This window comes from Hordeum vulgare, chromosome 2H, assembly GCF_904849725.1.
Source record: "Hordeum vulgare subsp. vulgare chromosome 2H, MorexV3_pseudomolecules_assembly, whole genome shotgun sequence".
Classification (NCBI taxonomy): Eukaryota; Viridiplantae; Streptophyta; class Magnoliopsida; order Poales; family Poaceae; genus Hordeum; species Hordeum vulgare.
The window spans coordinates 570,166,603-570,187,872 of record NC_058519.1 but is presented as its reverse complement, the minus strand read 5'-3'; the positions used below and the strand labels follow the sequence as shown (position 1 = coordinate 570,187,872).

The following is a 21,270-nucleotide window of genomic DNA, read 5'->3' as shown; positions in this document are numbered from 1 at the left end:
GAGGTGAGTTGTCTATGGTTTTGGGACGAAAGCTTGCCATCAACCCTCTTGCCTCGGCACAGGTGAGGCATACAACTCACTGTCTTCCATCCGGGCCCTCCTTTCCATGGTCTTGCACGGACAATCCATGGACATCCTGAATCCTCACATGCAACCGTGTAACACAGCTTCATGTTCGAATGAACAACTTTGTGTGGACGATAATGCGTAACTGAATATTCATCCAACCACATCTTCAGTTCCAGAAATGTTTCGAACTTTGACCCCGACAAAATAATATTCTTTCCATGTTTGTCCCGGTGAGAAGTTGGCCTAACTCCAAACAATATGCTTTCGCCTCCGTGAACCACGGCTTCATCCGTAAGACTAAGATCCTCGGACAATGGTGTTCGGTGATCCCGCCCTAATACCTTCGTGAAAGCTTCAGCCTCCTTTGCCGTGAACCCTTCCTCATCAACTTCTTCATCAGGACTGTCATCATCCTACTCTGATGCATAGCCACGTGAGTACGGAATTGAATGGTCCATTGTCTCTTGCAAATTATATTTGTCCAAACCACCAATGTTGTTGTCATGGAGAACAAGATCATAATTCTCATCATCATCATGCTCATTATTCTCATCTATAAATGGTTCATGTTGGATCTTTGAATTCCGGGTCAATATTGTCCTCGATTGTTGGGTAAAAAGAGGTTTAATGTTGGCCTCTTCGTTGATCCGTTGAGGACTAGCATCAACAATCGGAGAGGCAACCCGGTTCAAATCCAAGTGCAAGTTATGATCATTTTTTATGACAAATAACTCTAGAGCCTTGTCTAGTGATTCGGCCACCGTATCTTTGTATGCAAGCCAGCGTTGCTCGGAGTTGGCACACATGGTCTTCCAACGAATGTGCATTCCAAATCTCACATTATGCCTACCATCAAACTCAACAACATCACTTGGGTCCATCCAATTCAAATCTTTCGGACTTATTCCAACAACTCGGCATAGCTAGGACAACAACCAAACACCATGTCAAGCTCATCCAGGTCCGGATCAATATTGCCTTTTAAAAAGGCATCCTTGTCCACATGATGAACATAAACACATGTTCTTCCTATCCCTAAACAACACAACATACAATATTTTGTATAAGCAATCATCCAAATACTACAAAATCTGCATAATCAAAAGAAAACGTAATCCTAACATCCAAACAACCCTAATCCTAACCCCATACATACCCCTTATCCTAACACACAAACAAGTGCAACAATATCAAACACATCCCAAATTTCATGAAGAACTAGGGTTTGCTCACATTTGCAAAAAAGTGAGCAAATGAGTTTTTTTATGGGAGGGAGGGGTTCGAGGAGATTACCTTACGGGAGGGATAGGGGACGAAATGACCGGACCAAACCTTCAGATCTCCTTGATTTGGAGAGAGATTTAAGGAAGGGGGAGAGGGGGACTCGAAGGATCTGTTCTGGTGATGGAGGTGAATGTGGAGGGGGATGGGGGAGGGCCGGCCCATGGTTGGATAAATGGCAGTGTGGCGCCTAAGCGCTCGACGCCACACAATTGTAAGTGCAACACATGCGGCTAAGGCGCCACACTCGTGGGGGTGGGTTGGGGTCGGACACCAGCATGGTCGGGGGTGTGGCGCCTACGGTTAAGGCGTCACACAGTTCGGTACCTATCTTTTGCCCATGTTTGCCCTCCCATTTGATCAATAGATCAAATTTTTGCGCCAATAGATCAAATTTGTGGATTTTGCCCATGTTTGCCCTCCCATCACTTTAGTAGACACAGTTCGGTAGCTATCTTTTGCTAAGAAAAGGAAAAACTGCCCGTTTGCCCGAGAAGAAACAATAGCGTGGGAAGCTCTACACCCCCTTCCTCCTACCAGTCCGCTAACCCAATCCACGACGCTAACCGCCACCGCGGCCGCCGGGTGCGACGCCGTGCTCGGTCACGGCCGAAATCGGGTAGGAAACCACGGCGCCCTTTCAGCGAGCCCAGGCGTGCATCTCGAAGCCAAAAAACGGGAAATCCGCCCACGCCACGCAAATCCGACGGACCACGGGGGCGCTACCGCGGGAGCGAACTGCCGCCTCGTCGGCGTCGGCGTCACGTTTCGCGGGGCGACGACCCGCTCACCTCGCGCACCACGTGTCCGCGGCATGCGGCTATAAGGCGCGGGCCCAGTCGCCGCCGGCACGACCACGCCTTACTCTCTGCTTTCTCTGTCTCTCTCTAGCACGCGCACATGAACTCGAGGGTGGCGATGCGTGCGTGGTGGGTTTGTGGATTCCTCCCGCTGCTGGCGGTGGCCGCGGATCGGGCGAAGGCGAGCTGGGAGCCGCTGATTCGGCTGCCGACCGACAAGGGTGCTGCTGCCCCTGCCCCTGCCCCTGCCCCTGCCTCTGCCGCGCCGGTGGCGGAGGAAGGGGTGACCAAGTGGGCCGTGCTCGTTGCCGGCTCCTCCGGCTACGGGAACTACCGGCACCAGGTGAGACTCCCTCGGTGGCCTCGGATGCGAGTAGCGGTGTTATCGTCTAGGGCGACTGCGAACTGAAATGTTGGTACAACTTTTGGTCAACTTTCCCTTTCCTGTGGGAGGTTCCACGCCATTCTTTGCTCTCTTCTTTTACCAAGTACTCTCTCTGTCCATAAATATATGATGTTCGAAGTTTTTTCTGAATCAGATGTGCTCCCTCCTTCTATAGTCTAGTGAAATTATGGAACTCAGGGAGTATATAGACAAGTTTTACTGTGTTTGTTCACTCATTTCAGTCCATATAGTCCATTCCATACTGAAATATCCAAAACATCTTATATTTATGAACGGAGGAAGTATATACTAGGACTAGTTACTTGCTCTGTTGGAAAGCCCCAGCCACTAGCTCAGCCCACTACAATAGAGATTAGTAGTTTAAGTACTCTGATCAGATGTTTCCGTGCTTCTTGTCTAAGTGCATACATTTGATTGGAACATAAATTTAGTCCGGCTGAGCGCCATTAGCCAATAAATTTATTTTTGTATGTTATGATGGTCATAATAACTCAATGCCGCTCGTTTATCAGTAGTTTGTCGAAGTACTACCACTGAACAATTCTTTGAGTTCTTTGCTCAACGATTGTTTGTGGTGTTGTTGATGCACGACGTACAGGCCGATGTGTGTCATGCCTACCAGATCCTGAGGCAGGGGGGCCTCAAGGAGGAGAACATTGTGGTGTTTATGTTCGATGATATCGCCAAAAACCACCTCAATCCAAGGCCTGGAGTCATCATCAACCATCCTAAAGGCGAAGATGTTTACGCCGGTGTTCCCAAGGTATCATTACCTGGCTGTGTTCCCTTTAATTCAGACAAGAACTCTAATTTCACACCTTCAAGTAGATTGCACTTTTTAATAGGAGATGGATTGCTAGCTTCAGTGTTGTTTTTTGATGTACAAAGGCGTACTATTGTGTACTTGTGTTCCTACAAGACTGACCAACTTAATCTGCATTACAGGACTACACTGGTGGCCAGGTCACCGCTAAAAACTTCTTTGCAGTTCTATTGGGGAACAAAACCGCGGTTACTGGAGGGAGTGGGAAGGTGATAAACAGCAAACCAAAGGACCACATCTTCATCTATTACGCGGATCATGGGGGTCCTGGTGTTCTTGGTGCATACTCCCACATGAACGTTGTTTAACTTTAATGGAAAGGGGACTAGCCCGGTACAATAATTAACATTGTTGTTTAGCTGATTTGTTTTGTATAAATTAGCTAACCGTAGAAAGTTTGTAGGTATGCCTAACACCCCGTATCTTTATGCCGGCGACTTCATCAGAGTGTTGCGAGAAAAGCATGCTTCCAAAAGCTATTCGAAAATGGTATGTATCCTTTCTTCTCATTTTCCCTTGAGATGAAATGTATATTTTTAATCTGATACAGTATACTTGCAGTCTTGTCCCTAATTAGAATTGCAATTTGGCAGATTATATATGTTGAAGCATGTGAAAGTGGCAGTATATTTGAGGGTTTATTGCCAGAAGATCTTAATATTTATGTTACAACGGCATCGAATGCCGTCGAAAATAGTTGGGGAGCATACTGCCCTGGGATGAAATCATCACCTCCTACTGAATATGATACCTGTATAGGAGACATCTACAGTGTTTCTTGGATGGAAGACAGGTACACGTCAACTGTAAAATATTATGCTTGACACCTGATCTGTTTTCTAACATCTCATAAACCTGCATGATTTTAAAATTTGTCTAAAGGTATGTCTACAGGGCTTTATATATTTTTTAATTAGCTGTATGATATGCGTTAGCAATACTTGGTATGGTTATGTTTGGATTATTGCTCAATGCTCATGTTGAGACCTGTTTTTTCATTGTTAACCCTAAAAGTTTGTATCTGTAATCTGATATTCAGAGCCAGGGCAAATAAATTCTTACTTCATCACTCACTACAAGACACACTTAAGTATTCTTTGATGGTCAATAATGTCTCATCACACTAGAAGGCACCACATAAGTGTGTGTTGTTGCGATCATTGGCTACCTGACTAACACATAAACAATTCATAACTCGCACTGCACCCGTAAACGGTAGTAACAAAGATGCACGAATACATAAAGAAGATGACTTAATAGGCTTGGCCGCTCGGGAAGTAGTATCAGCTGCTAGAGCATTTTTGTTGTATCAGTTATTTATAACCATGGCGCTTGCGTTTCTGAACTGTCCGATCCTACTTTGCAGTGAAACTCACAATCTAAAGAAGGAAACACTCAAGCAGCAGTACGAGGTGGTAAGTCTCGAGTACACTTTCTTCATAGTGGTTAGTGGCATCTAGTCACTGTTTTCTTGGGCAGGTTAAATCGAGAACATCAAAATCAAAGGAATTCGATAAGGGTTCTCATGTCATGGAGTATGGTGATAAGACATTCAAGGATGAGAAGCTTTTCCATTATCAAGGTTTCAATCCTGCAAATTCCAACGTTGCAAACAGGCTGCTTTTGCCCGACCTGGAGGGTGCAATCAATCAACGAGATGCTGACATTCTTTTCATGTGGAAGAGGGTAAATTCCAGTTGTTTCTTCAGTCCAGTTAGCCTCAATCATTTCCCATCTAGTTCATCTTCTCTGTTATTAGCTATTACCTTATTTGCTAATTCATCCTTAGCATAAATACGTTTGCTTCAGAGTAACTTTAACATTGTCCAATCAGAGTAACACCTATGTGGAGTCTTTGGTCGGGTTTAACTAGAAGCCTCAAAAGAGATGATAGGATTGTAACCTTAGGCTTCTAAATACAAATGCAGCTTCATGGTGCTGAGAAGATATGGCAACAATACTCTCAAACTATAGCATACAATTTGAAAGGGCTTGAGCTCATACACTCACTTTCAGCTTAAGCTCATGTCCTCTCATGACAGGCCCAAGTTTTGTGCCTCAATTTTTATAGCCAGTGTTTTGTTTTGCCAACTTTATCTGCTAATAATGTATCTTATCACTCCCAGTATGAGAAGTTAAATGGGGGGTCGGAAGAGAAGCTGGGGGTTCTCAGGGAGATCAAAGAAACTGTGGCACACAGGAAGCACCTCGACAGCAGTATTGATTTCATCGGGAAGCTTGTCTTTGGATTTGAAAACGGGCCTTCAGTGCTTGAGGCTGCTAGAAGCTCTGGTCAACCATTAGTCGACGATTGGGATTGTCTAAAGAGGATGGTGAGTGTAACAGTTTCTTACTACTTAAATTCCATAAATATGCAACACATGGAGGTTCTGCTGTTGCTCGGCTTTACCATTTGCACTACCTCGCTCTTTCTGTTTCCGGTTGAACTTACCGTGTACTGATGCCAACTGTCAGGTGCGAGTTTTCGAATCCCAATGTGGATCACTTACTCAGTATGGCATGAAACACATGAGAGCATTTGCAAACATATGCAACAATGGCGTCTCTGAGGCCCAAATGAGGGAGGCAAGCATCAGTGCTTGCGGCGGTTATAACTTGGCCAAGTGGAGCCCACTGGATCTAGGGCACAGTGCCTGATCCGCTGCACTGCAGTACATGGGAACAAATAGAAAATGCTCCAGAGGTTCCTAGACCTCATATGGTGTACATACATGCACTAATTTACAAGAAACCACCCAACAATGCGCCCCGTGTGGCGTTGGGTTAATCAGTAGTTTGTGGTCGTGCCTTTGTAAGTTTCACTGCAATCAATTGAAAGGCAAATACTCCTAATTAACAAAAGTGTGTGTGTTTTCCTTTAGCTCCAGTGGTTCTAGCTTGGACACTTGCAGCATCACTTACAATTTGGCTGCAACCTTTGCTTGAGCAGCTGTGACTTCATCCACCTCTTACTCTTTCTCTTGAGAATCCACAATGTTTGGTGGCCTCTTCCTATGAGCTCTTGGCTTGGGAGGTGGCTTAGAAGTTAAGACCTCCCCTTTCCTTGTTGGTGCTTTTTCAACAACTGGATTCTTACTTACTACTCCCTCCGTTCCTATATATAAGTCTTTTTAGAGATTTCACTGTAGACTACATAAGAAACAAAATAAATGAATCTACACTCTAAAATATCTCTATATACATTCGTGTGCAGTTCGTAGTGAAATCTCTAGAAAGACTTTTATTTAGGAACGGAGGGAGTATGTGGAACACTTGGAGCGTAGGTCAACCTTTTTGGTAGGTCTTAATTTTAATTTTCTTTCTAATTTTTCTTCTACTTGGAAAAGGTTGTTTAAACTATCCAAGATTAAATATAAGGTGTGTGTAGATTTTTTAGAATTTTTCAAATTTTGCTGGAAACTTTTTTTGGCCCAATTTGGATTTTTTTCTTCTAGTTTTATTTTCTATGGGCCAGATTATCGAGACTTTCCATGTAAAATTGACCCAAAATGGCTCTGGGTTTGAATTTTTCGTTCTAACTTTTCTTGTACTTCAAAAAAGTCGTCCAAACTATCGAAGATTGAATATAAGGTGGGTGTGGATTTTTGAGAAGTTTTACAATTTTTTCTTGATTTTTTTTTGGCTCAGTCTTGACCCAAATGGCTCTGAATATGGATTTTCGTTCAAGTTTATGTTTTCTACTAGGCCAGATTGACAAAAAAGTGTACAACTTCTTATTTTTATTTTTTGAAAAAAAATCTGGAAAATTTCAATTTTTGGGAAGAAATTGACCCAAAGTGGCTCTAAATTTATTTCTTGGTTCCACTTGGAAAAAGTTTGGAAGACCACCTCAACAGGCACTGCCCCGTAGCTATATCAAGAAGCAGTACCGTGGGAAGACCACCTGCTACAAATTTGGAGCCTCGCCGAGCAAGGCGTAGGCGTCCGAGCCTCTCCTTTCCCCTTCCGTTGTGCCATGGATGCAGCTGGGAGTCTGCGTAAACCACGAAGCGCTGTCGCCGGCTAATTCATGGTGCTAACCTCCATCGCCGGTGCCGAGTGCGTCATCGTGAGTTGAGTTGATCACGCTTCTCTGTCCTCCTCCTTCCAAGTTCCATCATTTGCAGAAGCTGCACAGCGAAGAAACAATAGCGTACGAGAGGGTCTACACTCTACACTCTACACCCCTCTTCCATCTTCCTTTCCTCTTATCATTGTCCGATAATTCATGACGCTAACCGCCACCGCCGGCGCCGAGTGCGACCTGCGACGTCGTGCTTGGTCGCCGCCCAAATCACGGCACTTAGCAAGTTTTGGCGGGCATTTTGAAGCCAAAGATGGATAATTGTGCAGGCCACGCAAGTCCCACTACGGATACTGAGGTGCCTGCGCCACGCTACGATCACACTTCAATCCCTGGCTCCCTGCACGCCGCCGCGGCTATAAAATGAGGCGTTACCCCCCACCGGAACGATCACACCTCACTACTCTCTGCCTTCTCTTCCTCTAGCACTCTAGCACACGCACATGAACTCGAGGGTGGCGATGGCTGCGTGGTGGCTTTGTGGGTTCCTCCCACTCCTGGCGGTGGCCGCGGCCGCCGGGGAGCCGCTGATCTGGCTGCCGGCGGAGAATGGGCATGCCCCTGCCCCTGCGCCTGGCCCGTCAGCGCCGGCTGAAGAGGTGACGAAGTGGGCCGTGCTCGTCGCCGGCTCCTCCGGCTACGAGAACTATCGGCACCAGGTGAGACTCCTCAATGCAGCTCGTACTATATGAAAATTTTGGTAACGTTAACGTGTGCTTTGCTCAACGATTGTTTGTTGCGGTGCTGTTGATGCACGGCACGAAGTACAGGCCGATGTGTGCCACGCGTACCAGATCCTGAAGAAGGGAGGCCTCAAGGATGAGAACATTGTGGTGTTCATGTACGATGATATCGCCAACAGCCCTGACAACCCAAGGCCTGGAATCGTCATCAACCATCCCAAAGGCAAAGATGTTTACCATGGTGTTCCCAAGGTACGTATTAATTATTGGGTTTGCCTACGTCTCAGTCGACTGAGATTTGGCAAAGTCTCAGTCGGCTGACGTGTCATGCATGTCGCCCTTCGCTCTGTTTCGCTGAATCAGTAATAGTAGAAAGTAATATCGTTAGTTCGTAATTTCTTCATGTTGGGCTGGATCGGTAGTTTCTTTTTTTTTTTCTTGCTATAAGGCCTCATCAAGCCCTTCGCTCATGGGCTAGCACAATCAGCTTCTTTTTATTTGGCAGATCAATTTTACAACCTTCACTTTCGATCCATTTTCCTGCTTTCCTCATTTTTTTTATTTCTTCTTACATTTAAAAATTATTTTGTACTATTAATATAAAATGAAAATTGACAAAAAATATCATACATGCACCAGTTGCATCCATGTTGTACCCTTTGCTGTTGATGGTAGGTTGCGACACATGTAGTTGCAACTCTAGTGTTGGACATGCAATTTCTCCCCCTCCAGTTGCACTCCGAGTGTACCCTTGCACTTGTAGGCGGGTTGCAACACATGATGTTGCAACTCTAGTGGTGGGCATGCAGTTGGCTCCCTCACCGTCCAGTTGCAGTCACATTATACCCCTTGTAGTTGAAGGTGAGTTGTGACATGTGCAGTTGCAACTCTAGTGATGGATATGCAACTAGACCCCTCACCCTCGAGTTGCAGTCGCGTTGTGTCCCTTGCAGTTGCAGGTGGGTTATGACATATGTAGTTGCAACTCTAGTGGTGGACATGCAACTGACCCCTCTCCCTCTAGTTGCAGTCGTGTTGTACCCATTGAGTTGCAAGTGGGTTGCGACATGTGTGGTTGCAACTCCAGTGGTGGACATGCAACTGGCCGACGTCCCTCCTCCTCTAGTTGCTTCCGCGTTTTACCCTTTACGGTTGCAGGCAGGTTGTGATGCGTGCAGTTGCAATTCTAGTGGTGGACATGCAATTGGTCGACATCCCCCTCCAGTTGCACGCGGATTGCAATGCGTGCAGTTGCAACTCTTGTCGTGAGCACCTAGTCAACACCCCCTCCAATTGCAATCGCATTGTATCCCTTGCGATTGCAGGCGAGTTGCGACACATGCATTTGCATCTCCGATGGTGGACATGCAACTAGGCAACATCCATCCCCTCTAGTTGCAGTCACGTTGTACCCCTTGTAGTTGCAGGCATATTACGACATATGCAATTACAACTCTAGTGGTGGACATGCAAATAGACAAGCATGCCTCCCACCTCAAGTTACAGTCACGTTGTACTCCTTGTAGTTAGAGACAAACTATGACACATGTAACTATATGTTGCTTTATGGACACTCACACAACTCACGTTACTACAATGAAAAGGACCTTCAAAAAAACATACAATGAAAGCTAGTGCAATATAAATATATATGTGAATAATAAAAAAGAAAAAAGAACAAATTATTTAAAAATTTAAAATAGAAAATAAAAGAAGAAACAACATATAACTAAATAAATAAATGAGGAAAACACAAAATACACGAAGAAGAGAGGAAAAAGGGGGGAATCAAACATATACAAAAGGACTAGATGAAAAATGAAAATCAGACAGAAAAAATGGCAGACCAACAAACAAATAAAAAACACAGACATACAATGAAACAGGCTCCAGCCACTGAGCAGCCCACAACGGCAAGCAAGAAAAAAGAAGACAAAACAAAGCAGCCCAAATAGGATCTCGTCATACAGTGGATGTTCACAAAACACCATCAGTGCATGTCGTAAAGTAGCAAAAGAAAATCTAATAGTACGCCGGTCGACTGAGACTTCACTAAAACTCAGTCGACTGAGTTTTAGCGCTTCCGTTAATTATTACCTTACTGGCTGAGCTGTGTTCCCCTTAATTCAAATATATAAGAGATGGATTGGGAGCTTCAAATAGAGTTTGTATTCCTATAGAAGACTGATGATCAGCTTAACATGCATTGCAGGACTACACCGGTGACCAGGTCACTGCTAAGAACTTCTACTCGGTTCTCTTGGGGAACAAAACTGCGGTTACCGGAGGGAGTAGGAAGGTGGTGAACAGCAAACCAAATGATCACATCTTCATCTACTACACGGATCATGGGGCTGCTGGTTTACTTTGTACATGCATAATCCCACATAAACGGCCTTGTAGTTCAGCTGATTTGCTTTGTACTATAACTAAGCTAACCTTATCAAGCTTGTAGGTATGCCCAACCCACCAGATGTTTATGCTGACGACTTCATCAAAGTGTTACGGCAAAAGCATGCTTCCAAAAGCTATTCGAAAATGGCAAGTATCCTTTCTTTTCTTTTTCGCTTAAAATTATTATTTTTGATCTGAAACAGTATGTATGCTTTGAGTCCCATCTCTAAGAGAATTACTACAATAATTGGCAGATCATATATGTTGAAGCGTGTGAAAGTGGCAGCATCTTTGAGGGTTTGATGCCACAAGATCATAATATTTATGTTACAACGGCAGCAAATGCGCAAGAAAATAGCTGGGCAGCATACTGCCCTACTATGGAAATTCCACCTCCTCCTGAATATGATACCTGTTTAGGTGATGCATACAGTGTTTCTTGGATGGAAGACAGGTAATGAGCATCATCTGTATATGTACAACTTCGTGTCAGTTATCTACAACCGTGATGCTTGCTTGCTATTCTAAACCATTTGATCCTACTTAATTTGCAGTGAAACTCAAGATCTAAAGAAGGAAAGCATCAAGCAGCAGTACGAGGTGGTTAAAGAGAGAACGGCACCCCTCTCTCATGTCATGGAGTATGGTGACAAGACATTCAAGGAGGACATGCTTTTCCTCTTTCAAGGTTTCGATCCTGCAAAGTCAAGCATCAGAAACAGGCCGCTGCCTATGCCCAGCCTCAAGGGTGCAATCAATCAACGAGATGCCGATATTCTCTTCATGTGGAGGAAGGTAACAGAAATCCCGGTTATTTCTTGTCTAGTTTATCTTCACTGTTACTAAATTTCATGTGTTTGATTTGCCAACTGTGTCTTGATAATGTATCTTGTTGCTTTCAGTATGAGAAGTTAAATGGGGGGTCGGAAGAGAAGCAGAGGGCTCTCAGGGAGATCAAAGAAACTGTGCTACACAGGAAGCATCTGGACAGCAGTATCGATTTCATCGGGAAGCTTGTCTTTGGAATGGACAAGGGGCCTTCGATGCTCGAGGCTGCTAGAGGCTCTGGCCAGCCACTGGTAGACGATTGGGATTGTCTGAAGAGGATGGTGAGTGTAACAGTTTCTTACTCAAACCCCATTAACACATGCAACACCCTGCTGCACTCTTTCTGTTTCTGGTTGAACTTACTCTGCTAAACTTGATGCCAACTGTCAGGTTCGAGTGTTCGAGTCCCAGTGCGGATCACTCACTCAGTACGGCATGAGGCACATGAGGGCGTTCGCAAACATCTGCAACAATGGCGTCTCCGAGGCCGAGATGAAGGAGGCGAGCATCAGCGCTTGCGACGGCTACGACATGGGGAAGTGGAACCCTCTGGTTCTAGGGCACAGCGCCTGATCCGCTGCACTGCAGTACATGGGAGCAGTACCAAATGCTCCAGAGGCTCCTAGCTAGGCCTCATATATGGTGTACATACATACACTGGTATAGATACCTCTACAAGAAAGCACCCAACAATGACGCCCCATGTGTATTGGGTTAATCAGTAGCTTATGATCGTGGTCGTGCCTTTGTAAACTAAGTTTGACTGCAATCAATTGAAAGGCAATGATTTTTATGTAGCAAGAGCATGTGAATGTCTATGCATGAGTCATCTTTTCTTTTGTGAGAAGAGTGTTGTGATAATGGTTGACAGCGCCTTCTGATAGTTGCAACCCACTACCTATATTTTCTTCTCATGCAACCATGCCATATTATCAAGTCATGTATTTAGTTATAAATATTTATTTTTACTCATGTAACCATGCCACATCATCAAGTTATGCATGTGGTCATAAGTAATAATGTGTGCACTAATCTACATATTGTTTCACTAATTTTTGTTATGGACATAAGCGGTATATACTTTAGAGCAAATATATGTAGATCATGTTACACTTTTTTACATATCTTTTGTCAAATGCTTCATATGAGTTATTGCTCTTAAAATATAAAACAAGAGCAATCTTAATATTTTTTAGCAATAGTTTTTGCTTTTCAACACCTCTTTATACATCTGTTTATCATGTTTCCCGCAGCAACGTGCGGGGCATCATCTAGTACTAATGAATAGATGGGCCATTATTAGTACCAAAATTGCTAAATTGTTGACCCATGGAGGAACATGACAATGACCAACCACACCCCCTCCCTCTCCCGCTCCCATGTCGCTCCCGCGCGGGCGGCCCGGGAGAAACCCTAGCCGTCGGCGGTTCCTCCCAACCACATCCTCCTTCTACTCCCGCCGCCGCCGGAGGGCGTCGATGGGCAAAGCCCGTGCGACACTGGAGGCGACGGTGACGGTTGTTCCTCCTCCCGGCTGGGCGTGGAGGCACGAGGCACGATCTGACGACGGGGACTCACGTCCGTATGGAGGCGTGCGCCGGTAGGGTGGTGTTCAGCAGCGACATGTGAGGCGCGGAGGCATGGGTGGCTGGTCGCCCGGGGATCCGCCACCGCTCTGTCCATGGGAGCTCCTGCGCCAGATCTGGCTCCCTTGGTGTGGCAGCTTCCTCGACCATCGGTCCCATGGCTGCGTTCGGGATATGGCGGCTTGATATGACGGTCTCGCGAGGCTTGCGCACACGACCTACGTCAGGGATTTCGAGGCGCCCCCGCGGAGCGTTAGCACGAGCCGCTCCGGGGGCTGCGTGGGAAGGACGACCAAGGCGGTGCGGAGCGGCAGCCTGGCCAGGCAAGGGAGAGTACTAAGGAGCGCTAGGGGGCTATCCCCCTCCCGAGGCCTCGTGGCCTGATGAAAAGGGACCGTCGGAGCGCAACGCCGTTGGGCCCCCCGACGGGGACTAAGGGTGCGTTTGGTTGCAGGGATATCCCTTCTATGCGAGGGATGCACCTGTTTGGATCCGAGGCGAGGGAGGACACGGGCAACCAGATGCCAAGAATATTCCCTCAAAACAGGGATGTGGTCAACCGCCCAAAACGGGGGGGGGGGGGGGGTTGCGGCATCCACACCGTGCGCTGTGTTCATTGGCCGGCGCTCCTCTCCTTCCTCCGCGCTGCCGGCCGCTCCTCTCCTTCCTCCGCATCGCCGGTCGCTCCTCTCCGCCCTCCATGCCTCCGGCCCCTCCTCTCCTTCCTCCGCGCCGCCGGTCGCTCCTCTCCTTCCGCGCCGCCGGCTGCTCCTCTGCTTCCTCCGCGCCGCCGGCCGCTCCTCTGCTTCCTCCGCGCCGTCGGCCGCTCCTCCCCTTCCTCCGCGCCGTCGGCCGCTCCTCTCCTTGCTCCACGCCGCCGGACGCTCCTCTCCTACCTCCGCGCCGCCGGCTGCTCCTCTCCTACCTCCGCGTCGTCGTTCGCTACTATCCTTCCTCCATGCCGCGGCCCCTCCTCTTGCTCTGTCACCAGCCGGTCGCCTTCTTCCTTCGCACTGCCGAGGTCGCACCCTTATCCTTCATTTATATCCCTGAAACCAAACAGAACATGGGATAACACCACCCTTTCAACCAAACAAAAAATGGCTATCCCTAAGCAGGTGGTTGGGGATGCCCTCAACCACCCTAGCATGTCCCTGCAACCAAACGCACCCTAAGAAAACGTGTGAGGGACGGCGGAAGGCTTCGTGATGGGAGCAAGGATGCGCCAAGCATGACAGTTGAACATCGTTGAAACAGAGGTATATTACATGACATCTAATGCCCCCGCACGGGGCCGAGTGATTTTGAATGCAACGGGAAAAGGGAAGCCTAGGCGAATGAGGCTCTATCTTTGTCGTGGCACCCGGAGGCCCCGGCGCTCGGGCTGCCGCTTCCTTCACGGGGCTCCTCTCGGATGAACAACTCCACCAGGGACTCCACGTGCTCGCGCACCTCGTCCTTGAGGAGGCCCCGGAGGTCCTCGGGCACCAGCTCTACCATGCGGGGGAGATCGAACGCGGCATCACGGCGACGCAGGTTCGAGAAGACACGTGTCAGTGCATCACCTAGAAGGTCGCACGCGCTGGACTTGATGTCGTCGTCCATCTTGGAGACGCCCGACTCCAGCGTCTCCACCACCTTGAGGAAGAAGTCGAGGTAGCCCCCGTCGCCACGCACGCGAGGCAGCGACGAGGCTTCCGTGACAAAGAAACACAACATGCCATTCGCGCGAAGGGCGAGCTCGAGGAACTGCTTGGCACGTTGCGCCTCCATCATCCACGCATGTGACACGTCGTCCTTGGCCGCCTGCACATCGTCGACAGCTTCTTCAACTTGGGTGTGGAGCGCGGCCAGCTCCTCCTTGACGCCCTCCTCGCCCGTGAGGGCGGCCAGGAGTGCGGCCTGAGCATCCTGCAGCTAGGCTTTGAGCACGCCCGTCTCCGACTGAAGTGCTTTGCACCTCAGCCGCAGGTGGTCCTCCTGCCGGGAAGGTCCGCTGCGGTTCGGATCCACATCGCGCCCGGTGCCCCGTGGGGCACGCTTGGCGAGTTGGGTTGCGCGCTCCGAGGGCCCGGCCGTCACTCAAGCGGGGGCCACGGGTCGCACGGGCGGGCTGAGGAGGAGGCCTCCTCGGAAGGTGGAGTGTGAGAGGACGCCCCCAGCGGGCCTATGCGGCACCTCTAGGGTGCATACGCCCTGAAAGGTCCAGCGATCAGGATTCATGAGGCCAAGCAAGACACACGAGAAGAAGCAACATCAACAGTGTACTTACTCCACTAGTAGAAAACATGTCTTTCGTTTGACCCTTTAGTCCCGGTTTGACTCTGAACCGGGACTAGTGTGACCATTAGTCCCGGTTCCAGCGGCTAGGAGCGGTCGGTGGGCATGGGAATCATTAGTCCCAGTTCAATTTGTACCTGTAGTCCCGGTTTGTGATACAAACCGGGACTAAAGTGTTGGTGGCAGTCTAGTGTCAGGCTGGGGCCCCCACTAGCCCCTTTAGTCTCGGTTTGTGTCACTATAGGTAGACCTTTAGCCCCGGTTTGTGATACAAACCAGGACTAAAGATTTTCCTATATAAACCCCTTCGTCCAGCCCGAGCACATTGCTCTCCTTTCTCCATTCCCCTCTCTGTTCTCCCCCTTGGCTCGAGCTCAACCTCCATTTTTTGCCAAGATTTGTCAAGGCTTGAGGCACCCCATCTCTCCAAGTGTTCACAAAGGTTAGAAACTTTGTCCTTTCATCTCTAATTGCTAGATCGGCTCGTGCAATGCTCTATAAGTATAGTGATTTGTGGATTTTAGTTTGGGAGTAATTATGAGGTAGTTTATTTGATTTATATGCAATTTGAGCTCAAATTAACTTGCTAGTTTGCATATGTGTAGGTGTGGTTTACTTAGTGTCGTCCCCGTCCTAAGCACCGTCGATCGCCCGCACCACCCCATCACCGTCGGCACCGCCTTGGTGAGCCCCTTGTTCTTATCCTTTTTACAAAAAAAGATCTTATTTGTATGATTTAGATAGTTACTTGTATAATTTTATTACTTGTATGCTTGTTTGTTATACATAGTGCCATGGTTTTGATACCTGTGCCCATCGACCCTCGTCCGGTTTACGATTCACATGTGGTATATTCTCTTTTTTAACTATTTGTTGCATTTCGTGTTTATGAAAAATATGCCCATGAAGTTGACATAGATATTTTTATCTAGGAGGTAGTTGAACCGGAAATTCCAACAGACCCTATTGTCGAGAAGTTAAATTTAGTTGAAAAAGAAAACAAGGATTTGAAAGGAAAATTGAAAAGAGTTGAAGAAGAGGAGATGATATTGGAGTTGTACGTTGCCGATGTCGTCGATGATCACAAGATCAAGATGGATGCAATGCGCTTGAAGATTAGAAGGATTAGAAAATATGCCCTTAATAAAGAGGCTTGGTATCACTATCTTGTTGGATCAATTGTTACCTTAGTTGCGATCTTGGTCGCATTTGTTTTTTTTGCATTTAAATGCTTTAGCTAGAAACTATTCTATGTTGTTTTATGAGAATAAGTGTGTATGAACCATATGTGTGGACTTGTATTAATTTAGTATTTTCGATCTTGTTTAATGAAGATGAACCGGCAATGGATGTACGATGACCGACGCTCTCCCCAGTTCATTAATTTCTTGCAGAGTTTTGTGCGTACGGCTGAGGCAAACCAGTGGATGGTTTTATGTGTTGTCCATGTGTTGCCTGTAAGAATGACAAAACTTACTCTAAGTCAAGAGTCATTCACGTCCACCTGTTTACGTCCGGTTTCATGCCCGACTATAACTGTTGGACCAAGCACGGAGAAAGAGGGGTTCTAATGGAAGAGAATGAAGAATATGATGATGACGGCTATCCTTCGTTCCCTGAGTATGATGATACTACAATGGGGGAAGAAGCTGAAGTAGAGGCACCAGATGAGCCCGCTGATGATCTTGGTCGGGCCATTGCTGATGCAAAGAGAAACTGCACAAGTGAAAAGGAGAAGTTGAAGTTGCAGCGCTTGTTAGAGGATCACAAGAAATTGTTGTATCCAAATTGCGAAGATGACAAGAAGAAGCTGGGTACCACACTGGAATTGCTGCAATGGAAGGCAGAGAATGGTATATGTGGCAAGGATTTTGAAAATTTGCTTAAATTGTTAAAGAAGATGCTTCCAAAGGACAACGAATTGGCTGACAGTACGTTCGAAGCAAAGAAGACTATCTACCCACTAGGGTTAGAGGTACAGTAGATACATGCATGCGCTAATGACTGCATCCTGTACCGCGGTGAGGAGTACGAGAATTTGAATGCATGCCCGGTACGCGGTGCCGAGCGCTATAAGATCGGCCACGATGACCCTGGTGAGGATGTTGATGTCCAGCGCCCCAGGGAGAGGATTCCTGCCAAGGTGATTTGGTATGCTCCTATAATACCATGGCTAAAACGTTTGTTCTAAAACAAAGAGCATGACAAGTTGATGCGATGGCACAAAGACGAGCGTAAGAAAGACGGGAAGTTGAGAGTACCCGCAGATGGGTCGAAGTGGAGGAAAATCGAGAGAGAGTGACCGGACTTTGCAGATGACCCAAGGAACTGTTGGTTTGATTTAAGTGCAGATAGCATTAATCCTTTTGGGGAACAGAGCAGCAATCATAGCACCTGGCCTGTGACTCTATGTATCTATAACCTTCCTCCTTGGTTGTGCATGAAGCGGAACTTCATTATGATGCCAGTGCTCATCCAAGGCCCCAAGCAACCCGGCAACGACATTGATGTGTACCTGAGGCCATTAGTTAAAGATCTTTTACAGCTATGGGATATCAAAGGTGTACGTGTGTGGGATGAGCACAAACAGCAGGAATTTGACCTACGAGTGTTGTTGTTTGTAACCATCAATGATTGGCCTCCTCTTAGTAACCTTTCAGGATAGACAAACAAGGGATACCACGCATGCACACACTGTTTAGACAATACCGAAAGTATATACTTTGATAAATGTAAGAAGAATGTGTACCTAGGACATCGTCGATTTCTTCCGATCAAGCATCTCTTAAGAAAAGAAGGCAAGCATTTCAAAGGTGAGGCAGATCACTGGAAGAAGTCTGACCACTGTACTGGCGATCATATAGTTCATATGGTCAAGGATTTAAAAGTAATTTTTGGAAAGGGTCCTCGCGGACAATCGGTTCCGAATGATGTTGACGGACACGCACCCATGTGGAAGAAGAAATCTATATTTTGAGACCTACCTTATTGGAAAGTCCTAGAGGTCCGCTCTTTAATAGACGTGTTGCATGTGACGAAGAATATTTGTGTGAACCTTCTAGGCTTCTTGGGCGTGTATGGGAAGACAAAATATACACCGGAGGCATGGGAGGACCAGCAACGTATGCACGAAAAAGATGGCATGCATCCAAAGCAGTATGAAGGTCCTGCAAGCTACGCTCTTACCAAAGAAGAGAAGGAAATCTTCTTTAATGCCTGCTCAGTATGAAGGTCCCGTCTGGCTATTCGTCGAATATAAAGAAAACAATAAATATGGCAGAGAAAAAATTCCAGAACCTAAAGTCTCACGACCACCACGTGATTATGAAGCAATTGCTTCCGGTTGCATTGAGGGGGCTTCTACCGGAAAATGTCCGATCATCCATTGTGAAGCTATGTGCATTCCTCAATGCAATCTCTCATAAAGTAATCGATCCAGAAATCCTACCAAGGTTACAGAATGATTTGCTGCAATTTATTGTCAGTTTTGAGTTGGTGTTCCTACCATCCTTCTTCAATATCATGACACACATCCTAGTTCACCTAGTTGAAGAGATTGTCATTCTGGGCCCTGTATTTCGACACAATATGTCCCCCTTCGAGAGGTTCATGGGAGTCTTAAAGAAATATGTTCACAATCGTGCTAGGCCAGAAGGAAACATCTCCAAGGGCCATGAAACAGAGGAGGTCATTGAGTTTTGTGTTGACTTTATTCCTGATACTAAGTCGATTGGTCTTCCTGAATTGAGGCATGAGGGAAGACTAGGTGGAAAAGGCACGCTAGGAAAGGATTCGGTAATATGTAAGGACGGGCATTCTTGGGCGGAAGCACACTACACAGTTCTACAAAATTCCACCATGGTGGCTCCGTATATTGAGGAACATATGGATATTGTACGCTCCAAGAACCCGGAGTAGTCTGATCCCTGGATCAAACGCATACACATGTCATCATTTGTTGGTTGGTTGCAAACACGTCTCATGCATGACCCTGAAGTTGGAGATGACTTGTACTTGCTGGCCAATTCACCATCTTCAACTATATCGACTTTCAAAGGGTACAAGATAAATGGGAATACATTTTACACGATCGCCCAAGATAAAAAGAGCATCAACCAAAACAGTGGTGTCCGCTTTGATGCAGCAAACACTAACAATAGGCGAAAAGACACATATTATGGTTACATAGAGGAGATATGGGAACTTGACTATGGAAACAATTTGAAGGTTCCTTTGTTTTGGTGCAAATGGGTTAATCTGAAAGGAGGCGGGGTAAAGGAAGACCCGCGGTACGGAATGACAATAGTGGATCTCAACAATCTTGGATACACAGATGAACCATTCGTCCTAGCCAATGATGTGGCGTGGGTTTTCTATGTGAATGACATGTCTACCAAGCCGAGAAAAACAAAAGGTAAGGAAGCGAATACATCATACGATTAGCCAAAGCGCCACATAGTTATTTCAAGGAAAAGAAACATCGTGGGAGTGGAGGACAAGACATGCATGCCACAAGAAACATCGTGGGAGTGGAGGAAAAGAAACATCGTGGGAGTGAAGACTGACCCAAGCATCCTACTAAATGATGAAGATTGACCATGGTTACGGTGCAAAGGGACACACGCGAAGAAAATTTTTATACCCCAACATCCGAATCTCGGATGTGACCGGCTTTCACTCTCATCAGTTTCTTCTTAGTGAGTTTCCGGGTACATATGTGTGTGTTTTGGCATTTGAATCGCGAAGAAACATTATTTAGCTAACTGGGCTATCCCTTTCGAAGTATTAGGGTTCCGTACGAATACTCATCTCTTACAAAGGCATTTCATTTTTTAATCTTATTTCAACTCGAGACTTTTTGTGCCCTCAATATGCATCATTCAAAGCCACCTCATAAATTTTCAACCCTTTCTCACCTCATTCGCTATTTTCCATGCATTAAATGATTTATTTGAGCTAAATGACCACTAAATTGAAAAGCGCTACAAATGAACTTTGAAAAGGTTGAAACTTGGCATGGTATCATCATTTCACCCACATGGCATGTGCGAAAAAGGTGGGAGGGTTACGGAAAAAACAGGATGCACTTCGTGTACAAACTGGACTATCTCTTCCGAAGTATCATGGTTCCGGACGAATACTCATCTCTTACAAAGGCATTTCATTTTTTAAATATTATTTCAACTCCAGACTTTTTGTGCCCTCAATATGCATCATTCAAAGCCACCTCATAATTTTTCAACCCTTTCTCACCTCATTTGCTATTTTCTATGCATTAAATTATTTATTTGAGCTAAATGACCATTAAATTGAAAAATGCTACAAATGAACTCTAAAAAGGATGAAACTTGGCATGGCATCATTATTTCACCCACATGGCATATGTTAAAAAGTTGGGAGGGTAACGGCAAAAACAGGATGCACTTCGTGTACAAACTGGACTATCTCTTCGGAAGTATCACGGTTCTAGACAAACACTCATCTCTTACAAAGGCATTTCATTTTTTAAATATTATTTCAACTCTAGACTTTTTGTGCCCTCAATATGCATCATTCAAAGCCACCTCATAAATTTTCAACCCTTTCTCACCTCATTTGTTATTTTCCATGCATTGAATGATTTATTTGAGCTAAAGGACCCATAAATTGAAAACCGCTACAAATGAACTCTGAAAAGGCTGAAACTTGGCATGGTATCATAATTTCACCCACATGGCATGTGTTAAATAGTTGGGAGGGTTACGGCAAAAACAGGATGCACTTCGTGTACAAACTGGACTATCTCTTTCGAAGTATCATGGTTCCGGACGAATACTCATATCTTACAAAGGCATTTCATTTTTTTTAATAACCTAAAAATTACCAAATTTAATATAATTATAAAACATACTAGTATTAAACATCATAAAAAAAGAATGACTAAAAAATCTATTTTTAAAGTAAAGTTATTCACAAACTAGTGATTCACATAAATTTCAAAAAAATCAAATTTAAACTATGTAAATTTGAAAATTACTAGCACTAATAAAAATTTTG

The 21,270-nt window shown here is 45.9% G+C and overlaps 2 protein-coding genes across 2 annotated transcripts; both read left to right on the top strand.

The window, feature by feature from the left end:
- Positions 1–1,848: 1,848 nt before the first annotated feature.
- LOC123427363 (vacuolar-processing enzyme beta-isozyme 1-like) lies at positions 1,849–6,260 on the top strand. Its single transcript, XM_045111387.1, has 9 exons — positions 1,849–2,493; positions 3,155–3,319; positions 3,502–3,658; positions 3,783–3,868; positions 3,973–4,172; positions 4,746–4,794; positions 4,859–5,065; positions 5,506–5,712; positions 5,855–6,260. The coding sequence occupies exons 1-9, from the start codon at positions 2,251–2,253 to the stop codon at positions 6,035–6,037; spliced, it is 1,497 nt and encodes a 498-aa protein (XP_044967322.1). The 5' UTR covers positions 1,849–2,250; the 3' UTR covers positions 6,038–6,260.
- Positions 6,261–7,854: 1,594 nt separating this feature from the next.
- LOC123427364 (vacuolar-processing enzyme beta-isozyme 1-like) lies at positions 7,855–12,420 on the top strand. The gene is made up of 8 exons (XM_045111388.1): positions 7,855–8,122; positions 8,234–8,398; positions 10,359–10,515; positions 10,602–10,687; positions 10,795–10,994; positions 11,095–11,335; positions 11,443–11,649; positions 11,759–12,420. The coding sequence occupies exons 1-8, from the start codon at positions 7,907–7,909 to the stop codon at positions 11,939–11,941; spliced, it is 1,455 nt and encodes a 484-aa protein (XP_044967323.1). The 5' UTR covers positions 7,855–7,906; the 3' UTR covers positions 11,942–12,420.
- The last annotated feature ends 8,850 nt before the right edge of the window (positions 12,421–21,270 follow it).